Source organism: Salmo salar, chromosome ssa04 (assembly GCF_905237065.1).
Source record: "Salmo salar chromosome ssa04, Ssal_v3.1, whole genome shotgun sequence".
NCBI lineage: Eukaryota > Metazoa > Chordata > Actinopteri > Salmoniformes > Salmonidae > Salmo > Salmo salar.
The window spans coordinates 16372843-16399224 of record NC_059445.1 but is presented as its reverse complement, the minus strand read 5'-3'; the positions used below and the strand labels follow the sequence as shown (position 1 = coordinate 16399224).

At 39.9% G+C, this 26382-nt stretch overlaps 2 protein-coding genes across 3 annotated transcripts in view; both read left to right on the top strand.

Annotated features, from left to right (window-relative positions):
* The first annotated feature begins 6724 nt into the window (after nucleotides 1–6724).
* On the top strand, nucleotides 6725–8929 carry LOC106602386 (heart- and neural crest derivatives-expressed protein 2). The gene is made up of 2 exons (XM_014194986.2): nucleotides 6725–7844; nucleotides 8254–8929. The coding sequence occupies exons 1-2, from the start codon at nucleotides 7308–7310 to the stop codon at nucleotides 8350–8352; spliced, it is 636 nt and encodes a 211-aa protein (XP_014050461.1). The 5' UTR covers nucleotides 6725–7307; the 3' UTR covers nucleotides 8353–8929.
* A 4512-nt stretch (nucleotides 8930–13441) lies between these two features.
* LOC106610171 (scrapie-responsive protein 1) overlaps nucleotides 13442–26382 on the top strand; it is a 32024-nt gene continuing 19083 nt past the window's right edge. The window contains exon 1 of one of the 2 annotated variants that reach the window (XM_045716612.1): nucleotides 13442–13667. Coding sequence is in view for 1 of the 2 variants with exons in the window: in XM_045716611.1 (XP_045572567.1) it covers nucleotides 21581–21702 (122 nt within the window). In the remaining variant the exon portion in view is untranslated. Of the gene's footprint in view, nucleotides 13668–21568; nucleotides 21703–26382 lie in introns of those variants that run through there. The other variant, XM_045716611.1, reaches the window with a different exon arrangement.

The following is a 26382-nucleotide window of genomic DNA, read 5'->3' as shown; positions in this document are numbered from 1 at the left end:
ACAAAGGAAACAGGGGGTTATATTAGTATAATCAAGGCTCAACAACAAATAAAATCTACAAATAAATAGCATTTAATTCACAGTTGAACACATCCACACCTTATGTATCGATTAAAAGAGAAACGAGAAGATATTGATGAAAAGTTTGAAGAGAAAGCCCCCCCCCTTCCAGTACAGTTGGAGTAGATGTACAAGAGGCTTCATGTTGTTATGAGTCCAGACCAGTAATGGTACACTACTACAGCGCTACAAACATATGGTTCTGATTAGGACAGAACAGATTGGATTTGGAATGTCTTGCATAAACTGGTTAGTAGTATTGTGTTAGCCGGGAATCCTGAGTTATGAATCTCATTTGTCTCTCAAATGACCCCTGTGCTCGTGCAAAATGGCTGCTGTTACAGCCGGCTACCAGAAACTACAGGAGGTGAGCCCGTAGTGTGTGTGTGTGTGTGTGTGTGTGTGTGTGTGTGTGTGTGTGTGTGTGTGTGTGTGTGTGTGTGTGTGTGTGTGTGTGTGTGTGTCAGCGGGAGAAAGGAGGGGGTGAAATTGCTTTAGTGAGCAGTAATAGCACATCAACACAGAAGGACAAACAGTGATGAGAAACCAGACTCACAGACAGTCTTAGTAAATTAGTCTTCCACAACCGTATAACGGTTTTTTCCCTTCATTTCATTTTGCAGGAGATTGATTGTGGATATTGGACGAACAAAAACGAGAAAGAAGAGGGGTTCTGGGTAATGGCCGTTAGCGTTTGAGCGTGAGCCGATAGTTTCTACCTCGATCAGTTTGTGGGGATTACCATGTATGGGCTTGTTTGTCCGGACTTTGAAAGCAAAGAAGGATAATATCACTCATGTTGGATTTCCCCAATTCCCACACGTTGAAGCTGTACTCTCATTTTACCCTCTGTAGGGTTTCTGTAAGGTTTCTATCTCCGGCGCTTAGCGGTGGACAATGAGAAAACGCCTGGCCGCAAAGCACAGTAAGCACAGTGGATTAACTGTGTTTGGTGTCACCATGGCTCCCACACCTCGGGGTTACACAATGAGATAGACACCCAGAGGACGATAGGAGGGACAATGGGAGAGAGGAGGAGAGGGAGAGGGGGAAGGGGGTGGAGGTTGGTGTGGGAGAGGTGAGGAGTACGGCTTTGAACCTGGCCCTTGGAGAGGGGGGGGGGGGGGTGAGAGAAGAAAGGGGGTGAGTGATCAGAAGTGAGTGGTTATGGAAAGAAGAAGAGGAGGAAGAGGAGGAGGGGGAGAGAGAGGAAAAAAAGAGTGGGAAAGTCTATCCAAACACTGGACAGGGAGTGTAGATAAGGGTTGAGCGGGGTGGAAGAGGTGGAAGAGGTGGAGAGGTATCGTAACACAACAGGCCCTGACTGAGGATTAGACAGTCCTGCCCTCTCCTCTCTCCTCCATGGTTCTCCAGCAAGGTCTGGCCTGAGAGAGAGAGAGTAAATACAACCCATATTTATGTTTATTTATTTTCCCTTTTGTACTTGAACTATTTGCACATAACATGGCATTTGTAATGTCTTCATTATTTTGGAACTTTTGTGAGTGTAATGTTGTTTATTGTTTATTTAACTTTTGTTTATTATCTAATTGACTTGCTTTGGCAATGTTAACATATAATTCCCATGCCAATAAATCCCATAAATTTATATTAAAATTGAATTGAGAGGGAGAGAAAGAGACAGAGATAATCAGAGAGAGAGAGGGAGACACAGAGAGAGACACACACAGAGAGAGAGATGAGAGAGAGAGAGAGAGAGAGAGAGAGAGAGAGAGAGAGAGAGACAATCAGAGAGAGAGACATATGAGAAAGTTATATGGCGAACTTCAGCAATTCACACAGACAGTAGTGTGTAGTATGTAGGGATGATCAATGAGGTGATGGGGGAGAACAGGTGCTGAGTGACAGGGGCTAAGGAAGTGATGATTACTACAGATAACAATTATGGAGGAGAGAGAAGGGAGGACAGAGGAGAGGAGAAGGGAGTTGTTGAAGGAAAATAGAGAGTTACCAAAACAGGTCTGACCCAATACAAGTAGTTCGACAGATACGTTTGACTTCAGTCATTGTTTATGATATTTCAACTTTTAAGGAAAACCTATGTATCATATTATGTGTACAAATGTCTGAACGAGATAGACGGATTTTGCTAAGTGTTTCATGGTAGGATCCTTTTGCTTATGGGTTGTGATCGAGTTGGGTTTTGAGTTTGAGTTTGAGTTTAATGATCCTTACTCACAGATAAAACTGAGGAAACGCAGAATTAACATCATAAGAAAATTGCTAAACACTAACTTAAGTGGTTTCCAGTCACGCAATGCTACCCTAGCCATGTTCACCTCCTTGAGCTACCTGAGCAGCACTGGCCTCACTGCTGACTGACTATAGCAGAGATAATGTGTTGGAGTGTGGGAGAATAGCTGCCTCTGCAGCCCTGTCTCACTATATGGATTCTACACATTCACAATATGGAGGAGAGAACTTATCGCATCCTATATACAATGCCATTATACATTACAAGGTGGTTTTAGAGATGTATTTGAGTGTTTCTAGTCTTTAATCAATGTCTTTTGCAAATAAAATGTAGAACACAAAAGAGGGATTCTATGAATGCCTATGTATGCCGTTTTGAAAGGGGTTCATTTCATTAACTTTTAGTTGAGTGGTTTGAATCAATAAAAACGTTTTGATTTTTAGTCGTCTCAATATGATCACTGGTTCTCTGTTGAATTACTTGCTTGTTTTCCTTTGTTTTAAAAACATGAATATATTAAACGTTTATTCCTGCATTATATTTCATGTTGTCAAACGTTTGCCACGATGTGTGTGGTATTGAAAATCTTTCTAACGTTAATATTTCGACCACCACTTCACTATTACTCATGTTCTTATGTATCATTTATAATTGATTAGTAATTGCACAGTGAACACGATCCAGGCCCTGGGCTTTATGAGGATAGGTAAACAATAGTTATATCACTTTGGCCTAATCAAAGATGTAAAAAAGAAAAGACAAAACGCGTATTTTAAATGGCCTAATTAATATATAATACATAGTTAATTAATTAATGTGCATTATGTATAAGAGGGCCTACATTAGGGCCTATAGTAAAAAATACAATTCAATTTAATTTAGGTTAGCTAGCCTGCATGCGCACAATGCCAGGGATCTCTGCATGGTCCCTCTGATGTTTCGCATCAAGCCTTTTGTTCCAATAAATGAACTTTCTCACTTCGTCCTCCTGCATATTAGACATGACAAGCATTCGCAATAACAAGCGCCAAGCATTTCAAAGCGTATTTATGGGATTTAAAAAGGTGGTTCTAAATGGCTGTAATTCATACGAGCAGGTGAGTTGTATTAAAATCTCGTAAAAGTCCCTTAAATCCAGTTTTTAGCCTGTTCTCTATCAGTCGACATTTCGGATGAGCTTAATACCTAAATAAATTAAGTTTAGGCGGTAGTTACGCTTAGCTTCTTAGGTCTACCTGCATTAGGCTATAGCTCAGACCATTGCTGCAGTATGGGTTATGGCGGAGAGAGAGAGGTGATGTGAGCTTGTTACTGGGGTCAACAACGATAACGGACAACCCTGCTGTAAATCCAACGAACGGGACATTGCTGGATTGGGCAATTTTTGGAAATAGCCAAATGGTTCGCTAATGAGACCTCATAAGAGCTTGTATGGAGGGGAAATGGAGAAGTGCCCGCTTTTCAACCTATTTTACGTATTTTTAGGGCCTATAGCCTTCCCTGTAGCTCAGTTGGTAGAGCATGGTGTTTGCAACACCAGGGTTGTGGGTTCGATTCCCACGGGGGGCCAGCACAGAAAAAAAATGTATGAAATGTATGTATTTACTACTGTAAGTCGCTCTGGATAAGAGCGTCTGCTAAATGACTAAAATGTAAATGTATAGGCCTATATGTTGTGCATGTTGTAGGCCTATATGGGATATATGCTAGTTGTAGGTCTTAAGTATTGTGGCCATCCTGGGATGCATTTTAGTCTGTTTGTATTTTGAGGTTGTTTTGGGATGTCAAGAAATTCTCACCAAAAAAAATAATTATTATTTTTCAAGGTTTATAGCCCATCCTACAGATTACTGACATATTGTATGAGTACAGGATGTCCGAATAACGTCTCAATATTTTCCTATAAAGGTTATGGGTTTTTACCAAGACCTGTCAGATCTCTACATTTGTTTTGTTTGTTTCTACTGATTATTTCAGATTATCTATTAAAATAAATATAGTATTATTACCATGATTAGGTAATACAGAACTATTATTATTTTACGTCGTATTATTTTGAGATGTCTACATTTGTAGGGCTATTTCGCTTAATTGCATGGGAAAAGTGAGAGTTTTTGTTAATTGAATTTAATTGTCACGCAAATAGAACTCGCAATGACACTCCCCAATCGTCGGTTTAGTTCCACCGAATGTATATCACGTTCATCAAGCACTTCTCTCACGCTCAAATATTTGGCTCTGCATAACTTGTATTTATTTATACGAAATTCAGTTTCAGTTTCAAAGGAAATCAGAGAGGAGAGGAGGGGTTTGTAACAGGAGTCTGAACAAGTGACCTATAGGCTAATTATGTGTCATTAACTGGAGACTGGACGTATCGAAATGACTTAAAGAACTTCCATTCAGCCAGATGAATTACACTCCACCACTCCCACATACAACACTTAAACAAATATAAATCATGGCCCTTCTGCCTTCCTTTTTGAGTTTGGGATTTTTTTTCTTTTACACATTCTCTCTCCTTTTCTCTAGTCTGACACACATAGCTAGGCTACACACACACACACGTTCAACATGCGGTGTGCGGGCTGAATAAGATATGCCGAGGAATGTCCAAATAAAACAGCTCTTGTATGCCAACCCGTTTATTCTGACCCCCATATGGTCTGTAGTATTGTTCTACAGAATAAAATGGGTTTTACCTCATAGCCTCATAGCAAATGTAATGGTTTCTCTGTGCAATTTAGTCAGTTTCATTTACTAAGGCATCGTTAGTAAATGAACACCCTTCTCCGAGTATCGAACTGTATCAAAATACGCATTGTTCATTTTTAGACCAATAGCCTAGACTACGTGTCAATTTCTTATGAGTTACCATGCAATGATACACTTGGTCTTATGCCAATTGAGATTCCCATAAATAAATATGGGCGTGACCATCAACAACCTCGAGTCTAAATAAAGGTTGAAATGAGCCCTGAAACAAAATTAGTCGAGTATTTAAATGAATTGTTTACCTTATCAGCAATCTGTGCGAAACAGGCCTACTTTGCTTTAAATTGCGTCATCGGCTGGATTCTCCCTGGTCATTCAAGCCTATCGGTTTATGTATCGGCCTATTCCAGTACTAGAGGAAGGTCCTATGAAGTGTAGGCCTAAAGTTAATCTCTCTATTATATTCACATTTGCACCAAAACAATGCTATAATGAAATAGGCATTATTTATTTGCAATGTAATGATGAATTACAATTTAATTTCACATAGATATATAGTGTTTATATGCTAATATAGCAAACGCAGCCAACATTCTCTAGCTAGTCAGTTGTTTCGACGGGTGAAATATATTATATAACAAAAACTAAATAAATGTCAAAGCTGTGCATATCATAGAATAGTATGTTGTATTTAAAATACAATATATATATATATTTGATACATTGTGAGAATGGGCCAACATGATTCCATTACGTTTTGCCTCTCATTTTACTCTCAAAATGACTTTACGCATAGTTTGCTATCGAATTGATGGACGTTTAGTCAAGTGTTCAATGATCGCAAATCGAGCAATAATGCATGTCAGTTAAAGCCAATATATGTCGAAAAAGTGTAGTATTTATTTCTACACAGATTAAATATTACATGATTCTGTTGTTTGCTATTCGCATCATTTTGTTGTTTATGTGACACAAAGTAGGATCATGCAACGGAGGTAATAATTGTTTTGCACGAGTAATATGGAATGTGACCAATAGGCCTATAATGCGCTTGGTTTATTGATAAGGGACTTGGCCTACTTGAGAGAGATAAAATGTGGCTTTTAATATGAATATGAAAAAGTGTCAGACGTGAAAAGCATAGGCTACTGTGAATAATATTCCTGTTTAACGATATCGAATAGCCTTTCCCATGCGCGTACAATAAATGCATTGCTGCATTGATGACCGAAATAATCGACCCTATTGACATATCCCACAAAATGATGTGGGCCTATTTCCTTGAAAGCTAACTTTTACATCAAGACAAGACGAGTTTCATGAATAAACTAATCAATCATGCGTTTGACTTTCAGGTCTACGTATTTTTTTGTTGTTGAGTACAATCAAACGTGCAAACCACAAATAGTAATAGCCTACCACTAATCATAGGCCTATCATTATTAAAATTTGCCTACAACAACAGCCCCCAACGTTGACATTTAAAGGCAAAAAAAACGTCCATACCTCTCATTTTGTTGATGATTTTATAATTGCAATAGTCTAATTAGGCGGTGTATGGATTTTTCACAATCTTAATGTCATTAATAAAATACGTCGAGGCTGCCAATGCTTAAGAGGGGCCATTGAAATTTAGGAGCGTAAACACCCAGCAATGTAGGTTATGGCCCTCCTCCTCTAAGACGTGATTGGCTCAGAGTGGTCTTGACGACATATATTAACCCAAGTCGTTCTCAAGATGAAGCTGTGACATGGAGATCAAACGGATGAATCCTGGTTGTGTGCTCAACTGAAAGGCTGTGTATTGCGTGCAGTGCACACTACAGCAGCTGGGATTTAGACCTTTTTTTTTGTTATCTGACGTCCTATTTAATGAATTTGGTCTGGAATCCGTAAAGAGTTTGGAGGGGAAAAGCTCGAGCCGAAGTGCTTGAGGACGCAGTTCATCAGGCGAAACATGCACTGTCTGTCTCCGTAATGGAAAAGAAGGAACTTTCTCACGTTGGGAATGGACAAATTGAGAAATACGTGTAAGTAGCTGACAACATTCTTCTATATTCCACACCATAGACCAGCAAAACAGAAAAAAATAACGTCTAAAAACTCATACACTGCTGAAGTTTCGTTTAGGTGTCTATATTGGACAAAAATAAATAGCAGTGCTTTTCAAATGACCAACTGAACCAAGTTACGTTTTATGAGAATAGCCTATTTTCCTAAAATATTTTGGAGAACCTGACATTAATTGGAGAGTGCGAACGCGTATTCGTTTCGTGGTTGGTTAGTAGCACAGTTTCTGGTCTACTGCTGTGTCGCCATGAGTTTAGTTGGTGGATTCCCTCACCATCCGGTGATGCATCATGACGGCTACTCCTTCGCGGCAGCAGCAGCTGCAAGCCGCTGCCACGAAGAGAACCCCTACTTCCACGGTTGGCTGATAAGCCACCCGGAGATGTCTCCCCCAGACTACAGTATGGCGCCCTCGTACAGCCCCGACTACTCCACCGGGGGCCCGGCGTTAGACCACGCACACTACGGAGGTGGTATCCCCGGGGCTGGCGTCGCTGGGATCGGGATGGGACCTCGGCCGGTGAAACGGAGACCTACAGCAAACCGAAAGGAGAGGCGCAGGACTCAGAGCATCAACAGCGCCTTCTCGGAGCTCAGGGACTGCATTCCCAATGTTCCTGCGGATACTAAGCTGTCCAAAATAAAGACCCTCCGGCTGGCTACCAGTTATATCGCCTACCTCATGGACATTCTGGACAAGGACGAGCAGAACGGCGACGCAGAGGCCTTCAAAGCGGACTTCAAAAAGACAGAAGCAAAGGAGGAGAGGAGAAAGAAAGAAGTGGTAAGACAAATTCATAATTTCAGTTATGCATGCTTATGCAAACATGGAGTAGCCTCCTGCAAGGCTTGACATTATGATCATACATTTGCTTATTATCTAGGTTTGTAGTAGCCTATGCTGTGAAACTCAGTAGGCAACAACCTTAAGGCCTGTAATATCTTGACATAAGCGACCAAAATACTGGTTTTATGGAGACAAAGTTACTAAATGATACCTGTTCTAAACTGGCGAAAAGACTGTAAATATATTATAATGTTCATAATAATTTAGTAATAACAACTTCAGGCCTCCACACCACAGTAGGCCGAATAACAACCTTGAATGCCTGAGAGACGTGGTGATAAGTGGCAAGAAAGTAGTATTTCTCGACAACAATAACATACATCTGATTTTCCCTTGTTTCCAACAGAATGACGTTTTGAAAAACACCGCGAGCAGCAATGACAAGAAAACCAAAGGAAGGACTGGTTGGCCGCAGCATGTCTGGGCTTTGGAACTCAAACAGTGAATATCCTTCTTCTCCTCTCAAAAAAAAGACCTGAAATGATGAAAAAGTCTTCTTCTAGACTTATATTTGTACTCTCACGTTATTTAATGGAATATTTATGTGCAATTGTCGCTACGGAGAGTGGATATTTGAAGAAAAAACATTCCATTTTTAAGAGGAGGAGATACAAGACCCTTTGGTAAGGGACTTTGTCATTGCCTGATGTTGTTGGTTGGATGTTTGTTGTTGTCCCAAGAGTAAACCAAACAGAAATATTGGACACTATGGTGTATGTGAAGTCGTTCTCAATCTATCCCTATCTTTCTATCTCCATCTAGCTCTCTTTGGATATAAATATCAATGGTGTTTGGCTGATGTCGTGGTTGCAGTTCAAGCAAATGTTTTATTTGAAAAAAAGTAATGAAGTGTTATGTTGTCATTGTTGTGGTCGTATACAGTATTTGATAGTGTTTTAAACAACTGTTTAGTCCACTCAATTGCACTTCCGTCCAGAGACGTGGAATTTAAATAATATTTGAGATGTAAACAATGTAATTAATTCAATAAACCACTGTTTTTTAAAAAAACAAAGTCAACCACCTTGTTGCATAATTAAAGTGAAAATACGAGGCAGACTTTAAAGGGTTTATTCTATACCAAACTCATTCAATGTAAAATATCGCTTGCAAGGTATGACATATTCCTCCAAAAACATTTGCGTCTTAGTAGACAAGTAGCTTTTTTCCCTCGAATAGAAATAAAAGTATTATATAGCTATAGTAAAAATGAAATCATGCATGTTCTGTTTGATTAGAGGTAGCCTATGCCTCAAACTAAGGCCTATAGGCTTGCCTGGGCTCTCCCTTCCCGAGTCCTGTCAAACAGCACTCACGCGATACATCCACAACAGCTCCTCAAGTAGTAACAGAAACATTCCCACGCGCAGGAGAAACTGTCTGTGTTGTGTTTGTAGCCTATTTGAACATGCGGGTTCTGACATAGGTGATCGTGCAGGAGATAAATATAGTCTAAGAAACAGCTTACAATGAAACAAAATATCTATTTTGGGTGCACAGAAGATTAGGGTAAATTATATTATTGTTTACATCAAATGTATGTTCATCGGGGCTATGACTAATTCAACAGAATCACCAAGGAAATGTATCCATGCTTCAACAACATGCAACACAGCTCATTGTTGTCATTTTCCTCCTTGATTATAGGCATCTTATTATTATCATGACGAGTATTATGATGTATAATATTATTAGTCGGCTGTTGTTAGAGACTGTTATTATTAGCCCTATCATTTAGATGATTGCTATAACATGCTGATTCCTCATTAACAGCCCTGCCAGTGGTGTTATATTGGTACCTATAGGCTAGTATCGTTGTTGTTGTCATTCAATATCACCAGGAAGGAATAAACAAATAGGCTAAGCACACTACTAGGCTGCACTATCTTGATGATAAGAATTGTAGGCCTAGTAATAGGCTAGTATAGTGGAATAATTACTCAACATTGAGACCACCGAGTTAACCACAGTTGTTATATACTCAACAATAACAATGTGTATTATTTATTGCTGCTAGTGACTCCATTTTCCATGTTATAAAGTGATTCTCTATTTTAAATATTTTTCTAGTAACTGAATAATAGCTATAGGCTACTCTAATTTGATGGTCTAAGTAAAAAAAAAAGCCTTTCTTTAGGCTCCATGACCAACCCTTCTAAAGATGTAAACATAGTGGCAGAAATAGCATATATAGGCTTGAAATTCCATTGGTTAATTATGGCATTCCACTCTTCTCGCCCAAAACACAAGAGGACGAGACAGAGCGGAGCCGGGAAAAATGTGGATTTTGACGTTAAAAGCTGGTTGGTCCGAGGAAGGTAGATTGTCGAGGCTCGAGTGAGGGCCCAGCTATCGGATGTTCGTGTGATTGATAGCGTGCCTATCAAAATGCGGCGCTGAAGGGCCTTTTTAGGGTTGGGGGTTGAGGGCGGACGATGAAACCTGTAGCCTTTGCATAAAATCCTTTTGGATATGACTAATATCCTACTTTTGATAGAAAATAATAGCCTATTGTTCTATAAATAGGCTAGTTAATTTTGTTTTGAAATGCACGTCACTAATCAAACATTACAACGAAACAAAAAAAAACATTACGTCTACAGCCTACTACTTGTGTCAGCTGCGCAATTATAGACTAGGCCTGCAACATAAAAGCCTGTAACATAACATTTTGTATTGCACATGTCTATTTCACACTTTTGCCCACTGCATCACAGCTTGGTAAATATTTATTAGAGAGTAGACTGGATTTAAACGGTTTGCCCTAAGAATAATCGTTACTTGTCATTTGAATGCATGGTTGGTGAGTAAACAGACCTCACATAGGCTACAACAGACCAAAGGATTCTTCACGAGAAGCTATGCAATTAAAGGGACGTCTACAGCGACGTAAATCAGAAGAGGATTGGACACGCCGAAGATTTACAGTCCATCCGATTGCACTAGATAATTGTAACATGAAATTGGCTTGTTTCACGAGTCCGAAGTATGATAATTATGAATCATTTGACGTCTGTCCGTGTCAAGATGGCGTCCGAAATAGTATCAACTGGCTATCGTGATAAAGAGACGAGCTGAAACTGACCTGCTGCTGTATTATTTATAGAAGGATACAACTCATAGGCCAACTCAGACCTATAGGCTACATACTTTGTTTTCAGCCGGTTGAGCTCACCATCCTCAAATCAGTGTAAATGCAGTAGGAAGCAATAACCTGGTCCAATGTGCCAATCAAATGTGCTACGTTTTGATTCATCTTCTGTGCTATCCCAAAATAATATAGTTTGCAGGATGGCTGGTATGCCTAGGCCTACAATAGCAAAGCTTTTCATTTCCTTAATTGCACACCGCATACGATCAAAATGAGTGCGTATTGGTCAATACTGTTCTTTGTTCTCTTGTTTAATTCCCTCTAATAACAGCAGTGGACTGGACGTACAACATGATAGACTTCTCTAAGTGTGGAATAAGATTTTTCCCTGGTATTACAAACATCTGCGAACGATTACTTCATAAGACCCTCCTACCCAGTTTTTTTTCTCCCTGTAGTCCCAACGAAGGCGGGTAGACATGTTGACGTCGGATCAGATGGTTCGAAGCTATCCTGCTGCAACACTGAACGTAATGACGCGGTGCGTTCCCCTCGCAATCTGGAAAGAGGATCATTCTTAATGCATTTTTTTTCCTATCAAGCCCATATAGGAAAACTATGGCATCAATTAATTGACAAAGAAGTATGTCAGTATGTAGGGTTATGCATGTGTTTGTATTTTAAGGAGAGACTTTTGCAGAACTATTAAAGTGCAAAAGATGCACTCAAAACAGACTGCAGACGTACTATATATTTGTATTTTATTTATTTAACCTTTATTTAACTAGGCAAGTCAGTTAAGAACAAATTCTTATTTACAATGACGGCCTACTAAATGTAATCCACGTGAGTCAAAATCTTTCTATGATGAAGTTCGATCTAGATCGCTGTCCTCTGTTCAGACGTTGCAAGCATACATCAGTGGTTGCGTGCCACATCATCGACTGACAGATTGCACTAACATATGATGTGGTTAGCTGATAGGTAAAATACCTATCCAGGCGTTGTAAGATCAGGCAGGCATCAGCAGCGCCTGGGCAGAGGAACGAGCCCACTATCTACTGAGCTAGGCCTATGATTTGTCATGGTCCAGCACTAAAACAAAAGCCTATGAAACGTAGCATTATTGTGAAAAAATATATATTCCAAAAGTGTAACTTTTGATTCAAAATAAGATATGGCGCTGAAGTGGGGATATATTTAAATATAGCTGGGACAAATATGTGATTACTAAGGGGATGGGGCACAATCAACGAATGATCTACAGGGCAAAGACCGAGTGACATATTCACGCGTACATTTTTGTTTTACACATAATGAGAGTTAATACACATACAGCTAGAATTTGGCCACAACTAAAAAAAACATATGGCCACATCTTTATTGATCATTTAAAAAACACATTAAGACCAACAGAATATACTGAACAAATAAGTTGAATAATATGCCAGCACAACACATAAGAGCATTTTCCGACAATACAACCAACCCACTGGCCACAACATCAGTTCAACGTCTAGTTTTGATTTACATCTGTTTAAGTTGTTAATTAACGTGAATTCAACGTGAAACCAACAAAACATGTCACCAGGTCATTGAGGTTAAAAGTTGGGTGAAAAAAATACGAAAATCCCTGATGTTGATTACTTTTTTCATTTCCAATCAGTTTTCCACGGGATTCAACTTCATCAAATTGAATTTTTTGGTTGAAATTACAAATAACGTGGATTCAAACAGTTTTTCCCCCGTGGGGAGTTAGATGAAATCATGTTCATGTCTCAAGTTTGGTTCCATAAGACTGAGTGGCACGGGTTATCAGTGTTTTCAAAAGCATCAACTGGCACTGCAAATTGACTTTCAACAATGCATCGCTGTTAAATAAATATATAAAATTTAGGCTAGATGAAGGATGCATGTCTAGGCTGCAAGTGAAAATATTACTAGGTCAAGAGAATGACTTTATTCACCATGATAATTCAATGAAGGATAGGTAAAATCATGGCCTATATGCAACAACTAATGAACAAACAAACAAAATATTTGCATCCTTCAGTGTGAAACAACATTGCAGAATGGTTGTTTTTGCTTCACGTTTGCCGCGCATAAAGATGATGCTAACTTTTTAGAGATCGGGAAATCTGTTCGAGTCCAGAAGCATCTCTGGACTTGTGTGACCAGAATATTCCGCGACGCTTATCTGTGTGCCATCTCCAACCATTGCGAATAATACGTAAAATACATCCCCAAAAACAGACAACGGACCTGACAACAATTGACCTTTATGCAAAACCTCTTATATGCCTACTTTTACGCGCAATGTTGTGCGGAAGATCAGGCCTGTGCCCTGTGTTGCTGTCAGTTGTGACAGTTCCCAGATGGGGCCTGCTACTGTATGTGAGATTGAGTTTCTCACCAAAAAAAACTCCCTCTCCATCCAAACCGTCCTCAAAAACCTTCTCCAGGCACAGGTCGGTGCGCCGGCTCCCAGGACAGAGGCTACGTTGTCTTGTCGAAAAGCCCTGAGTGCTCGGCATGAAAGGAACCGCTCGGGGTCTCTGTATAACCGAGGCCATTATCAGGGGATGGGGAATCGACACGGGCTGTTGGAACACTGCTGGTATTTCTTCCTATTAGAGGTCGCGGATATAACGAACCTTATCTAATCCATGGTAAGTAGTCTAAACTACGCGGATTTCATCATTTGTTTTGAATACATTTCAAGGGACACTTGAATTAATTGTGATATTTACCTTTTATTTTTGTTATTTAGGCTATTTCCTGTCTTGCCTACATGTGATGCACAGTTTTCAGTAATGGTGTTGATGGAAGTCAGTCAAAGTTGACGACGACGATGTAACTCCATAGTTATTGCATTGGCTACCATGTGGAGAGTTGTGCGCTTGTTTGCTCTTTGTAAGCCGCTCTGTTACCTTGTTATTATAATGTTAAGTAGGCTACACTGGAGTACCACTTTGACACGTTATAACACTGTAATACTAATAGCCTAATAATAATCACCATCATAATAATAACCCGAATAATCATAATAATAATCATAATAATAGCAATGCATTGTCATTATCATTATATGCGTGATGATTATAATAAATATTCAAAAGACAAATCAGAAATGTATGGTTACTGAAATTCATGCAGTAACACAGGCCCATTTGTGTGTGCTAGCTATAGACTATATGTTGATGGTGCAGATTTTTCGACTTACACAAAATGAACAACGTTGTAATTCAATAGACTACTATCTTTTTAACGTATTCTTGAGGCGGAGCGGAAGTGCACATAGAACGTGTTATTGTTTTTACAGTTGAAAAAGCCTATAGACAATGAACAAGAAAATATAATTGAAGAGGGGTAATCTAAATGATGTGCAATGTAGGGTAGAAATATTACAAATGTGTGTTTTCGCATGGGTTCTCTTTATATATACGATATGCTACACCCATTGCTATATACAGAATGTGTATTAGGCAAATGACTATCCTACAATATCGTTCTGAAACACCCTGACTAATACTGCGTCCTCTATTCGCCTGTGGCGCGCGGCACTATGAGATCAAGTGAGAAGAGAGGAGGAGAGGCAGACCTCCCAAGTGGCTGGGGGTATGCGTGTCATTGTAGGGGACTCGGCTAACACTCCATTCATCCCGGCGAGCAGGAGGCGACTGTTCTGTTTTGTCGGTGATAAACATTTAAAACCGTTAATAGAGACCATAAATCCAGTTGGGAATGCTGCACGCAAAAACATTGACCGGAAAATGGCTGCGTTTACACACACACACTGCAGACTATACTACCATGTACGCCTCGCGTCAACATCGTTATTCTGGCCTTGGGGATTTAACAAAATACACCTTCAAACAATACATAACCCTACCCACAACCGTTTAAAAATGTAGGTAGCGCTTATTATGTGTTTCACAATAGGGTACAGTGCAATATATTAACCTACATTTAAACAAATATATAGGCTAGGCCTACTACTACGAATACGATTCCGTGAGGGAACATATATTTGCATGGATTGAGAGAGTTTGAAATGTAAATCTACCCAACCTCTCTGCTTGTAAAACTACTTATTCACGATTGACTGTTCACAGTGCATTGAGTAATGTAGGCCTATCATATCAAGGTGTGTGTGTGTGTGTGTGTGTGTGTGTGTACGTGTGTGTACGTGTGTGTGTACGTGTGTGTACGTGTGTGTGTACGTGTGTGTGTACGTGTGTACCTGCGCTCAATGATGCATTTTTAGAAAGGTTGCTTTGCGTAAAGTTTGTTAGGCTATGCTAAAGTTCATGTCATTTATGGGTAAAGTTGATGTCATTTAAAACAATGTGCTCGTGTTTGTCTTTCTTATAGGCTATGGCGATATGCATTAGTGCTTCAATATTATCTGGAGCTCTGTGTCTTCGTTTTAAAAGGACTACATTTTAGACTTAGGTCTAATTCAATGTTCCCAGTTGGGTTTGTAAATAATTGGTGTCCAAATAAATAAGACTGGATACCGTCTATTAGCCATAATAGTTATGTTTTGTTAGCTAAACGCTGTGGATTGACACTGACTGACCTTGGCCAGATTCGAGACATTTTCTGCCATTTATTTATGTGGAAGGCGCGTCGCCGCGGCATGATGAACCGCCGCGCTAGTAGTGTAATATTTCTTCACTGGGAAATAAACAGACCAGGGACATCCCAGACACGAGTTACGCACAGTAGTAACCTTTTAAACTAACCAATTAAAGAAAGGAATAGACAGTGCCCGGATGCTGTTCGACAGGCCTAACCAAGGCAGCACTTGCGGCGGTGAATGTCTGGTCAACTTGGCTGGAATTTAAATTCAGACCCATATGGAATGGGAGGCGTATACAGCCTTCATCAAATCGATATCATAGGGTAATTTTTGCAAATTAGAAACTAACTATAGGCGAACGGTTAAATATTATTCGTTCAGGTTAATGCGTTAATATAGGACAAAATGATTTAACAAATCACTATATTCCAGGCTTTATTTGCCAGTGACTTTATTTTCTTTATCGCGCCATTGAATGCAGCATGCATGCATTATTATCCAAAATGTGGTGTTGAAGGCTACTTTGGAAGTACTTTGAAATCACAATAATAAAAAAAATGTCATTTCGATGTGACAATACACATCAACAATTGAATACCTAAAATGCACATAGACCGAAATGCTTATAGGCCCAAGTGAACTCAACATTTTATCATCCATAAGAACCCTACAAATCAATGTCCATGCATTTCACATCACTGTACTTCAAGAAACAGATACAAGTCCAGCCCGCATTAGAATGATATAGCCTATACCGTTCACAACGTAAACATATTTTGAACACAAACCAATGAATAGCATAAGGTTGTAATGACGGTGCTTTAGGCACATCAGTGATAAGATAGACGGGGACTCGTTCGTAGGACTACAGCCTACTAACTGTTAAGATTATTGCCACTTGATCCCCATATGGGAGTCTTTCAAGGAATTAAAATAAAACAATACAAATGTCAAAGATGTTCTTCGGTTAATGTTTGTATTGATGTCTTTCTAAAATTAGGACTAAAATGGAAAACGGAAACTAGATTTCAAATATAAACATTGTTGACGCGTTTCATGCTTATTTGCATTTTTTTTTTATGTGACATTATAAGGCAGGCAGCATTTGTACCACTAGTATGACCCAGTTTTTAAATGAAGCAGACAAAATGTATACGTCTAAACCTATCTGTAGCCAGAGGACTATCATTGCATTTGCAAAATCCTGTTAAATTACATGCAACATGCATGAGATAATACATCATATTGCAAATGCTTTTCAGGTCTATTGCCCTTCATTTTGGGTCCATGGACTGAAGGGGATTTTCTCTTGCTTGCTGTATGAGTGATGGCGAAGCAGCGGTCAAAAGACACCTAGATTATTAGGCTACCCCAAGAGGATATGATGTCATCCCTATTCGGACGAGGTTCATTGACTTCTTAAAGATGGTTCGATTAATCTCAGCATTTATATCTTCCGACGCAGCTGTAGCAACGCAGATGTCGCTGCAGGGTTTCCGCCAACAACTGAGAACAAATCATTCAAGTCCGTATTTGGCTGACAACTAATGCGCCTGGGGGTTAAAAATGAAAATGTACAAAAACCTGAACTCTTTCTGAGTAGCCTCGACAATTGATGGCAATCAATACAACTTATAATTGTGTAAATATGAATCTTGCAGCCATCACTATCGAATGCAGACAAAGGCCTCATCGGTTTGACCAGTTGAACATGTGATAGAGCGTATTATCGTACATCATACACTGTCCCTCTGTGACCAGTTCCCATGCATGGTATGTCAGTGCGTTTCTGACCGGGAGCGAGTTCAGCTATTTCCTTATCTGTCCGGTGGAAGTGGCCGGGATAACTAGGTCGAGATGACGGCATCACGCTGTGTAGGTCACAGCTTGTTTCCAGCCTGTGACGTAATACAATAAATATTTACACCCTGTGCCACCTTCCTCTGAAGATTAGGAAAGGGAATTCAGCAAAAAACGAAAGATGTCCCCTATCTTTCTCTCTAAGAGTTATGATCAGGGGCTTAAAGTCTAAACATTGAATTCAAAATGCAGAATAGTTTCCTGACCGATAACATTTATTTTTAGGACCAAAATTCTGCATATCAATGTAGGTTATTTTTTAGGGGCCCACATGACATTTTGCCATGCCAGACATTAAAATGTAAGGACAAACAACTGATTTTGTTCAACCCCCTACAAAGATCTTTAAGCTTATATCAACAGAGGCCATGCTGTGTCCTCTTAAAGACATGGAAAATCAGATCTCTGTAATCTAACACCATTGTTCTGTGCCATATCTGGCCTGAACGGCTACACTTTGGTGTTGTTACGCACCAGATTGTCTCTCAAAACATCAGCAATATTACATTGTTTTCATAAGACACAGCGTGGGAGAATAGGCTGTGCCTCCCACGAATTCACGTGAGAAAGCGGGTGCTTTCACACACACTTTCTCATTTTCTCTTTCTCGCTCTTTCTCTCCTGGATCATTAATGAGCATTAGGTCAGAGTGGAGCGGTGTTGTGATGGTGATGGTATAACCCCTGGATGGGTCCCTCCAGCCCCCGTCAGTCAGTCAGTTAGGGCCCTGTGAGGAGAAAAGAGGACGGTGCATCCGGGGCCAGGTTCATCTGTCATTCATCATGGGCAGTAATGGAGAGTTTCTGGAGAAGTCTGTGTCTAGCCTGCGTTAAACCACAGCGATGACAACCATCCACTTTCTACCCCCTCTCACGCCATCTCTCTCTCTCTTACCCTCACCGTCTCACCCTCCCTCCCTCCACATATGTTGCTAAGCTTTCCGAAAGGGTTCACCGCATTCTCCCTATCTGGTGCAGAGCCGGTGGACCCATATGCAATCTGCCATATTGAACGGGCACTAAGTTGGATCTATGAGTACCCTTTATTTTCTGTGTACATCAGTCCAGATCCAGTGAGAAACCAAACAACTGCTTTCGAGTTGAGGGTACACAAACGCACACATCCGACACCCACTATGCGGCCCAATGAATGCTTCCTTGTTTTAATTAGGCTGATGACGACGTCACCGTGTTATTTTGACTCTCCCAGAGTCCCAGAGTACTCCCATCAGCCATCACAAGCACATAGGGACCTGTCAGACAGGAAGATAATGGCCCTTTTCCCCACTGATTCATCCATCCACCGCCCCTGAACCTTGAACTCTGATATCCACATATACAGTGCCATCAGAAAGTATTCATACCCCTTGACTTATTCCAAATTTTGTTGTGTTACGTCATGAATTAAAAATTGATTACATTTATGTTTTGTCTCACCCATCTACACACAATACCCCATAATGACAAAGTTAAAACATGTTTACATATTTTTTGCCAGATTTATTGAAAATGAAATGCAGAAATATATCATTTACATAAGTATTCACACCTCTGAGTCAATACATGTTAGAATCACCTTTGGTAGCGATTACAGTTGTGAGTCTTTTTGGGTAAGTCTCTAAGAGCTTTGCACACCTGGATTGTACAATATTTGTCCATTATTCTTTGAAAAATTCTTAAAGCTCTGTCAAATTGGTTGTTGATCATTGCTAGACAACCATTTTCAAGTTTTAAGTTTAAGTCAAAACTGTAACTCAGCCACTGAGGAACATTCATTGTTTTCTTGGTAAGCAACTCCAGTGTAGATTTGGCCTTGTGTTTTAGGTTATTGTCCTGCTGAAAGGTGCATTCATCTCCCAGTGTCTGGTGGAAAGCAGACTGATCCAGGTTTTCCTCTGGGATTTTGCCTGTACTTAGCTCCATTCTGTTTCTTTTTTAATCATGAAAAACTCCCCAGTCCTGAATGATTACAAGCATACTCATAACATGATACAGCCATACATGATGCAGCCATACTATGCCTGAAAATATGGGGAGTGGTACTCAGTAATGTATTGTGTTGGATTTGCCCCAAACAGACACTTTTTATTCCTTCTTTTCACTCTGTCATTTAGGTTAGTATTGTGGAGTAACTACAATGTTGTTGATCCATTCTCAGTTTTCTCCTATCACAGCCATTAAACTCTGTAACTGTTTTAAAGTTACCATTGGCATCGTGGTGAAATCCCTGAATGATTTCATTCCTTTCCGGCAACTGAGTTAGGAACCATGCTCAGAGGGATATTCAATGTCTGCTTTTTTTTACCCATCTACCAATAGGTGCCATTCTTTGCGAAGCGTTAGAAAACCTCCCTGGTCTTTGTGGTTGAATCTGTGTTTGAAATTCACTGCTTGACTGACAGACCTTACAATTACAGTGCCTTCAGAAAGTATTCACACCCCTTGACTTTTTCAGCCTGAATTTAAAATGTATCAAATTTGTGTCACTGGCCTACACACAATACCCCATAACGTCAATGTCGAATTATGTTTCAATCATTTTTTTACTAATTCATTAAAAATTAAAAGCCAAAATGTCTTGAGTCAATAAGTATTTAACCCCTTTTTTATGGCAAGCATAAATACGTTTATTGGACTAAAAACATCACATAATAAGTTGCATGGACTCACTCTCTGTGCAATAACAGTGTTTAACATGATTTTTTAATGACCACCTCATCTCTTTACCCCACACATACAATTATCTGTAAGGGCCCTCAGTCGAGCAGTGAATTTCAAACACAGATTCAATTACAACATTGTAGGTCCTCCATAATACTAACCCAATTGACAGAGTGAAAAGAAGGAAGCCTGTACAGAACAAAAATATTCCAAAACATGCAAATCAATTCACTTATTGTCCTGAATACAAAGTGTTATGTATGGGGCAAATCCAATATAACACTTTACTAAGTACCACTCTCCATATTGTCAAGCATAGGGGTGGCTTCATCATGTCATGGGTATGCTTGTAATCATTAAGGACTGGGAAGTTTTACAGGATAAAAAAGAAACGGAACGGAGCTAAGCACAGGCAAAATCCAAGAGGAAAACCTGGTTCAGTCTGCTTTCAAGCAAACACCGGGAGACAAATTCACCTTTCATCAGGACAATAACCTAAAACATAAAGCCAAATATACACTGGGGTTGCTAACCAAGATGACATTGAATCTTCCTGAGTGGTCTAGTTACTTAAGTCGGCTTGAAAATCTATGGCAAGACTTGAAAATGTCTGTCTTGAAATGATCAATAACCAACTTGACAGAGCTTGAAGAATTAAAAAGTAATAATGTGCAAATATTGTACAATCCAAGGTGTACAAAGCTCTTAGAGACGTACCCAGAAAGACTCAGCTGTAATCACTGCCAAAGGTGATTCTAACATGTATTGACTCAGAGGTGTGAATACCTACATGAGATATTTCTGTGTTCCATTTTCAATAAATTTGCAAACATTTCTAAAAACATGTTTTCACTTTGTCATTGTGGGGTATTGTGCACAGATGGGTGAGAGAAAAAAAGATTTAACCCATTTTCAATTCAGGCTGTAAGACAAAAAAATTATGAATAAGTCAAGGGGTATGAATACTTTCTCAAGGCACTGTATCTGTATGTGTGGGGTACAGAGATGAGGAAGTCTTCAAAAATCATGTTAAACGCTATTATTGCACACAGAGAGAGTCCATGTGACTTATTATGTGACTTGTTAAGCACATGTTTAGTCCTGAACTTATTTAGGCTTGCCAAATACATTTCAGATTTTACATTTTACAAAACATCATTACACTTTGACATTATGGGATATTGTTTGTAGGTCAGTGACAAAAACAATTCTCAATTTAATTCATTTTAAATTCAGGCTCTAACACAACAAAATGTGGAAAAAGTCAAGTGGTGTGAATACCTTCTGAAGGCACTGTATAACCTATAACCCCGACCGTAATCCCCCAGCTACCAGGCATTTGACACCAGTGCAGTAGTGAAGTCCAAACTACACAGGTTAAGCCTGTATAATGCCTCACATTAGATATTGTTCTCTTTTTACTCAGATCAAAAGAGGGCTGTGAAAGTTCTCTATGGCTCGGCCAATCACTGGTCTCATGAGTATCAGGTTTCCCTTTCATCAAATCACAGAGCTGGAAAATCCACTCGGGCCTCTCGGGCTGGCCAATGACACAGAGGCTGCTGCCAAGCTGGCCAATGGGACAGAGGCAATTTTTTTGTGAGTATGTTTCCCAGAGCCAGCTGCCTCAGCACCAGTATACACTTACTTTCCCTTATGATTCATGAGATAATCATCTGGTGTAGCACTGCACTTCAGCTTTGCTTGGCCACGGTGCTGTTCAAACATGTGTGGAAATCCAGCAGAGTAGGTGTCCATTTTAACCTGTCTAGTTAATTAATGATCTCAAAGTTTGAAGAGGAGAACTTGAGGAATTGTTCCAAAATGCTGGGCTGCAACAAGATCTCATGGTTTAACCAATTTTGACTTCAGATTCTGACGTTAATCCACATTTATCCAAACGTCAAATATTGAAGTGGCTCCAAACATCACATTTCGAAGTTAAGTGTTAAGGTTTCGGATAGGGTTAAAACAAAAGTGTGTCTTCCACTGGGATTGAACACGCTACCTTCGGATCCGGAGTCATGGGATTACCTCTACTACTTGATGGTAATAGCGCTCACAGTTGCCCCTAGTGGCTGGGTTTGAAGGCATTTCCCAACATCCTCAAGACGTCCAATTTCGAAGTCAATCTTGAGCGATCTAGCTGTCCAATTTACATTTACATTTACGTCATTTAGCAGACGCTCTCATCCAGAGCGACGTCCAATGACGTGGCCCTGGTCCTTTCTAAGTAGTCTTTCTGTCCATGTTGTCATTTGATTTATAAGTGCTACTGATGAATTTAATTTCCACATTTCCTCTCATTTGAAACAAGTTAAGATGTTATGGTCTGTGCATGCCGTGATTGTTCATCAATAGGTTTCCTGGCAATTGGCTTCCTTGAAATTAGGCCTATTCTATAGTACCCTAGCGTGCTGCTTGACACAAAACGTTTTTCTTTCTAAATTGAATAAAGTACAAGTTGAACTGCTAATAATATGAATAATGCCATGTAATTATACAATTTATTACAATATTTATAAAGTTGAAAGGAGATACTGTATTATGCGTTGACATGATTAATACAGGCATTTGTATTACATGCCCAGATTGCAACAGTAGGGCTACCATTTGAACAAATAGAAAATGCAAATGTTTTTATATACATGAATAATAGATGAATAAATACATAATTGAATGAATAAATGAGCTTAGCTACATGTTTGGTGCATCCTCACTTAAATTTAGCAGATCTTTCGTTAGAAATGATCAAACTTGAGTGTGTTTCAATGCATAATTTATTAGCCTGAATTCTCTCATTTCGATGAGGCTATAGTTCACGTAGGACTAAATCTATAGTCTCATCAACTATATGGAAATTATGGGCTTAACAAACATTTCATTTTGGAATCATTGTGAGTATCGGTAGCGCACTTTTTTGATAGGCAATAGGCAGTATGGTTAGGCCTATATATTATTTCTAATTAGATCTAATATCCTCCATGAAATGAACCATATGTATATTATGAATTAGGTTGAAAATGGTTATGGTTTTATGTTTTTATTTGGGGACAGGGATGTAGACTAATCATTTTTGGAGACAAAGTTGAAACTTTTAAATCAAACATCTTCGCTTGAGAAGACGATTTCATTTTTTTTTTTTTTATACAATTGAGTTTAAATTATGGGCTATAGTCTACTGTAATCTGACGGACAACAGAAATTCGCAACATTTATGATTTCGATAGCTAACTCCTTGCAACTCACTTCTTTCCAAAATGTTTCCTTTTAAGCGCGCATAGACTACGTAGCGTATTGATTTAATGAGTGGGTGGCAGATTGATCTGCAACGGAGTGGCCCCTTGTTTATTGGTCGTCTTGTCCGTAGGGCTGAGAACCTGAAGTCTCTCCCGGGTGGCCCAAATTCCAGGTGCCCTTAAACTTCCACAACACCCCACTGCTTTCATTACTTGCTTCAGAATGGTTTTGATCATGTTTGCAACTAACATAAACCCTGACCACACACTTTTGGCGCCCTTTGGGTAAAAAGAAGGGCAATTTTTACCCTGCCCGGAGAGGGAGAACATCAAGAAGTTGACTGGTGGTCGCCATAGCCTCATACTGTCAGACATGAACATAACAGATTTTATTGTGTCTGCCTGCCACGTCATATTTCATAATTCGATGACTAAATGTCATACCAAAAAAAACACAATTAGTATCCACCTTGTGTAACAAGTTCTTAGGCTATTTAGTCTCCCGAGCTCATGAAGTCATGAAGCTCCCTACAATTAGTGTCAATTTTACACCTACGTGTAGTTGATGCATTATGCACTAGTCACACATAGGCTATAATAGGCTGTACTACGACTAATCAAAAAAATTGCCACAAAAATAAAGGAAAGGTGGATACTTAGTCAGTTGTACAAATGAATGCATTCAACTGAAATGTTTCTGCCGTCTTCCCTGTGGCTCAGTTGGTAGAGCATGGTGTTTGCAACGCCAGCGTGCTGTGTGCAACGCCAGGGTTGTGGGTTCGATTCCCACGGGGGGCCAGTACATAAAAACAAATAAAAAAATATAAATGACATATGAAATGTATGCATTCACTACTGTAAGTTGCTCTGGATAAGAGTGTCTGCTAAATGACTAAAATGTAAAATGCATTTAACCCAACTCCTCTGAAAGTACAGAACTGTTCATCAGGTTACCCCATGCAGGACATTGCTAAAATACAGATGATGTTAACTACCAAAATAAAGGAAACACCAACATAAAGTATCATAATAGCCAGAACAGCTTCAATGCACCTTGCCATATATTCTACATGTTTCTTGAATGCTATTGGAGGGATGCGAAATCATTCTTCCATGGTAAATTCCATAAGTATGTGTTCTGTTGATGGTGGTGGAAAACACTGTCTCAGGCACCACTGCAGAATTTCCAAAAAGTGTTCAATTGTGTTGAGATCTGGGTACTGAGATGGCCATGGGATATGGTTTACGTTGTTTTTATGCTCATCAAACCATTCAGTGACCATTTGTTTCTTGTGGATGGGGGCATTGCCATCCAATGGGGGCATAGCCATGGTAGCCAAAATAAAGGCACCTTGTTTTGGTGCAGTGACATGAAGTCATAAACATACAGACTAGACCTCCATCCCCCACCCCCCACTCACACACACCCAATTTACACGGTTTCCCTGTCTACTACTACTCCATCCCATAGACCAGCCAGTGCTCAACCCCCACACAGACACATCTAACCCTATCCCACCCCCATTGCCTCCCAGACAGCTGATAACCAGTGTTTTAAGATTCCTGCAATTTATCAGCAGCACTGGCCTGGTTACTGGCCAGCTCTCTCTCTCTCTCAGCTCTGAGTGCATTTAAAAGGGAGAGTTAGAGGGGAGTCTGCATGTGAAAACACTAATGTTGGGACAACTTGTTTTAAAAGATGAAACACTCTTCTGTTGAGGGTAACTCTGCTCTACGTCCATTTTTGATTTGATGTGTCTGCTCTGCTAGAACCCCCTCTTGTGTCTGACATCTGCCTTCTAGGTACATTTCCTTTTCACAAATCAATAACAAAAAAATACATTATACAGTATTCTATAGAGCTGGTATTACACACACCCATGCATTATTTTCTCCCTCCCTCCCTCCCTCCCCCTCCCTCCCTCTCTCCCTCTCTCCCTCCCTCCCTCCCTCTCTCCCTCCCTCCCTCCCTCCCTCCATGTTAGCTACAGTAGCCTTTGCTCTCACATCTAAATACACTCACAGCCTCATGATGAGAGGAAGTATACAGCTAAGCCCTGCTTGTAAAGGGAATCTCCTCTCTTCTGACTGTTGCAGCCATGAAGCCTCTTGCCAGACCACCAGCAACAGGTTCTTGGGTTACACCACTAGATTACACTATCACTGGAGCCAGGGGCTCCATGTCAGCTCTGCTCAAATGGGACGGGACCATACCTCGGTTCACATATATGAGAAATATTTCAATACTTTGAGCGTTTGCTTAAGCCTATCTGGAGAGCCAGGTGGGCTGTTTTGCACTTTTGGGCCTTTTCTATTGGTTTTGTTGCAACAGGCAAGCTCAATAAATCACAGGTCTTTTTTTTAATGATTTCCAATAGTATTTGAACCGATAAGTTTGCGAGGCTCTCCCTCCCTTCAGCAGTCCTATTACAGCAGCTGTAATTAACCGGGGATCGTTTTTATGACATTGACTCCAACGTGCTGCTGATAGCAAATGTGCTCCTGGGAAGACAACTTTAGATCGCCATGTCGAATAGCAGCTCCTCTATTTCAACTAAGTGTACTCCTACTGTCTGTTGTGTTCGTTTTAACGTGTTTCTGAGTGGTAAATTGACCAATGAGAGAGAGCGGACTGCTCATATATTGGTCTCATATTGCAATATGACTCAGTCATAATGTGGTACTTTGGGTGTTGATATCCACATAAATCAACCAACACACACGATACACACCCAGGCGGGTGTCATATAGCGTCAACAAAGATTTGCTAGGACTGTCAAGTACACCCAAATCCTACAGATGTGTTTGGCTACAATTGTAAATGAAATTACTGCTCTATGAAATTTAAGAGCAATGAGTCCACTCCTGTGTTTGCTGTCACTATGGAAACCAGGGTGCCCCTGTCATAATTCATAACTCTACATTGCCATAGATTGCTGATGTATAAACTAGTTTACACACGCAATGCAACATGTAGGAAATCATCATAATCAACTGCATTTTCCGTCAATTATGTTTTGTGTAAATTAAAATGTATTGA

What these genes read in the sequence shown, in the direction of transcription:
- LOC106602386 (XM_014194986.2), top strand. Translation starts at nt 7,308, where the DNA reads ATGAGTTTAGTTGGTGGATTCCCTCACCATCCGGTGATGCATCATGAC. An exon ending in AGAGGAGAAAGAAAGAAGTG is followed by an intron (nt 7,845 to 8,253) that starts GTAAGACAAATT and finishes TGTTTCCAACAG; the next exon opens with AATGACGTTTTGAAAAACAC.